The 3,341-nt window shown below is 41.2% G+C and overlaps 1 protein-coding gene across 1 annotated transcript; it reads right to left on the bottom strand.

The window, feature by feature from the left end:
• Nucleotides 1-279: 279 nt before the first annotated feature.
• On the bottom strand, nt 280-981 carry LOC135216305 (uncharacterized protein K02A2.6-like). Its single transcript, XM_064251477.1, has one exon. It carries the CDS (start codon nt 979-981, stop codon nt 280-282), a length of 702 nt encoding a protein of 233 aa, XP_064107547.1.
• Nucleotides 982-3,341: the final 2,360 nt, after the last annotated feature.

Genomic DNA, 3,341 nt, shown 5'->3' with positions numbered 1-3,341 from the left:
AAGGATAAAGCAATCAATAATTAAATGGTGGCATAGCTTTGAATAAATAATACAAAAACATACATAATACTACTAATCATTTTACATTCTAAAATAGTCAGGTGATCTACTTTGTCTGGTAGACCTTCGAAGTTTTGGTAATTCAGATATCGATCTATCAGGTGAGTCATCAGAAGTTTTACCATTTTCATTTCCCGATATTTTTTCTGCAGCTGCCGCCTCCTTTTCTTCTACATTTGGGATTTCATTCTTCTCTACACCTGCAACTGCATCGCCTAACTATTCACGAGTATTTATGAACTCTTTTGGTAATGGCGGGTCTGGATAGCTGACCAACTCTAAAAAATCACGTGCTAAAAGTTCATTTTTGTTATCTTGAGAATCATTGGAGATCAGTCTCATTTGATCAATATGCCTCTTCCATATTAAGTTACCGTCCACTTGTACATTGTATGTGCATGGACCCAATTTAAGAACCACAACTCCTCGAGTCCATATGCCCTTCTTGGTGTTTTGACGATAATCCCGAACCAGTACCACGTCCCCTATATCGAGTTCCATCATTGGTTTCTCGTTCTCTGAAGCTTTTCTTTCAATTCGCTGAGATGCATCTGGGTGTAGTAAATCAAGGCGAGTGCGTAACTGCCGACCCATGAGCTCTGCAGGCGTGCGCTTTGTTGTACAGTGAGGTGTAGTTCGGTAAGTCAGTAGAAATTGACACAACTTGGTATTTAAAGATGTATTACACGATTGCAATGTTCTCATCGCCCTTTTCATTCCTTGTTTGAATGTTCTTACTGTATTTTCGGCCTGCCCATTACTGCTTGGGTGATAAGCGGGTATCAGTATATGCTTTACACCATTTTGGGTCATGAACTCTTTAAATTCCTCAGCCACAAACTGTCTTCCATTATCAGACACGAGCTCTACACAAACCCCATGCTGAGCAAATACCCGCCGCATGATCTCGATGGTATTCATAGTTGTAACTGATTTCATTGGGTATACTTCTGGCCATTTTGAATATGCGTCAATCATAATGAGGTACATTTGTCCCAGGAATGGTCCTGCGAAATCAACATGTACTCTTTTCCACGGACCAGAAGTTCCATTTCCACGGATTACCTTCAACACGAGTCAGCATTGGCTGAGTAGCCTGACAAGCAGAGCACCCTTGCACAGTGTTTTCAATATCTTGATCGATATTCGGCCACCGCACATGCAAGCGAGCTAATCCTTTCATCCTAACAATCCTCGGATGACCACCATGTAGCTCTTCTAAGATGTGAATCCTATATCTCGACGGTATTACCACCCTGGCACCCCATAGAAGACATCCCTCTTCAATTGAAAACTCACGCTGACGGCTATGGAAGGGTTTCAGTTCCTGTGCTATGTCCTCAGAGTCTGGCCATCCATTTCTTGTATAATATAAAGCTCTAGCCAGTACAGCATCATGCAAAGTTTCCCTTGCAACAGATTTCGCAGTTACAGGAAGAGAGTTCACCTGGTGCATGTTAAATGCAGTTGCTTCTTGTGTCAAGTTTACAAGCTTATCTGATGCATCGGAGTCACAATCTGGAAAAGGCAACCGTGAGCGGGCATCAGCATTTCCATTGTCACTTGAACGACGTAATTCAATGTCATAATCATAAGCCGCTAACTGTATAGCCCAGCGTTGTATTCTTGCAGCTGCAAGGGCTGGAATGCCCTTCCTGGGTCCCAGAATGTATGACAGTGGTTTGTTATCTGTAATAAGGGTGAATTTACGACCATATAAATATTGATGAAACTTCCGTAGTCCAAAGATGATTGCCAAACCCTCACGCTTAATTTGGGAATAGTTACGTTCAGTGAATGTTAACATTCTTGATGCATAAACAATTGGTCTTTCTCCGTTACTGGTGATATGGGAAAGCACTGCTCCAAGTCCTTTGGGTGATGCATCTACTGCCAACGGCACATTCTACGAAGGTGTCCTTTTTTATGACACCCATTACACTCAGTATCCTTATGGAAACAAACATCAGCCTTATGGTTTGTCTTCCCGCAACGGTAACACTCAAGGAGAGAAGCTTTCGGCCCAACAACTTTTTTTACCTCCTGAGTTTGACCCTGAATCTTCGTGACGTTTTCATCAGCCATTTCCTGACTTAGCGCAATCGAAAATGCTTTCTTTAAGTCAAGCTCCTGTTCACTTAATAGTTTCCTCTGTGCTGAGCGGTTGGCCAATCCAATAACAAACAAGTCTCTTAAAACTTCCTCTTGAAAAGCACCAAACTGACATGTTTCCGCCAATTTCCGTTGCTCCGTTGCATAATCAGTGATGGATTCTCCTGGACGTTGTTTCCTATTGTAAAACTTGAAACGTTCAGCTATCAGGATGGGTTTTGGGTGAAGGTGATTTTTCAAAAGCTCAGTAAGTTCTCCATAAGTCCTTGATGAGGGCTTATTAGGGGCAAGCAATGTTTTCAGAAGTGTATATGTCGGCGCTCAAGAAAACTGCCCGTTTCTTATCTTCCTCTGTTATGTCATTTGCTAAGCAGAACTGATCAAACCTTTCGACATAATCTTCAAAGTCCTCGGATTTGTCATATGCTGCTATATTACCCAAATGCGCCATCCTTAATTTTCCCTTTCGTGAGTCAGTTCCTCGTCGCCATTGAAGTATATTTGGATGGACACGAAACTCAGATAGATCCTTCCTGAATGACTTTATTTTTAAGACTAACTTATAATGATATACAGTTTAAAAGAAGACAAGATAGTTATCAGGGTAGTTATGCTTAATGAGTAGTAAGTATCTGTAAACACAAATATAACCTCTGGTAATGGGTAGTTATAAACATAAATACCTAACAATTATTATTATTATTTTTTTTTTTTTTTGCTTTATCACAGTCACCCAATTCGACTGGGTGGTATTTATAGTGTGGGGTTCCAGGTTGCATCCTGCCTCCCCTTAGGAGTCCATCACTTTTCTTACTATGTGTGCCGTTTCGTTTCTAGGATCACACTCTTCTGCATGAGTCCTGGAGCTACTTCAGACTCTAGTTTTTCTAGATCCTTTTCAGGGATCTTGGGATCGTGCCTAGTGCTCCTATGATTATGGGTACGATTTCCACTGGTCATATCCCATATCCTTCTTATTTCTATTTTCAGATCTTGATACTTATCCATTTTTTCCCTTTCTTTCTCTTCAACTCTGGTGTCCCATGGTATTGCGACATCAATGAGTGATACTTTCTTCTTGACTTTGTCAATCAACGTCACGTCTGGTCTGTTTGCACGTATCACCCTATCCGTTCTGATACCATAGTCCCAGAGGATCTTTGCCTGAT

The sequence above is a fragment of the Macrobrachium nipponense genome, chromosome 6 (assembly GCF_015104395.2).
Source record: "Macrobrachium nipponense isolate FS-2020 chromosome 6, ASM1510439v2, whole genome shotgun sequence".
Classification (NCBI taxonomy): domain Eukaryota; kingdom Metazoa; phylum Arthropoda; class Malacostraca; order Decapoda; family Palaemonidae; genus Macrobrachium; species Macrobrachium nipponense.
This window is presented reverse-complemented; position numbering and strand designations above follow the sequence as displayed.

Excerpts from the sequence above, each read along its gene's own strand:
- LOC135216305 (XM_064251477.1), bottom strand. The coding sequence starts at position 981 with ATGAATACCATCGAGATCATGCGGCGGGTATTTGCTCAGCATGGGGTT.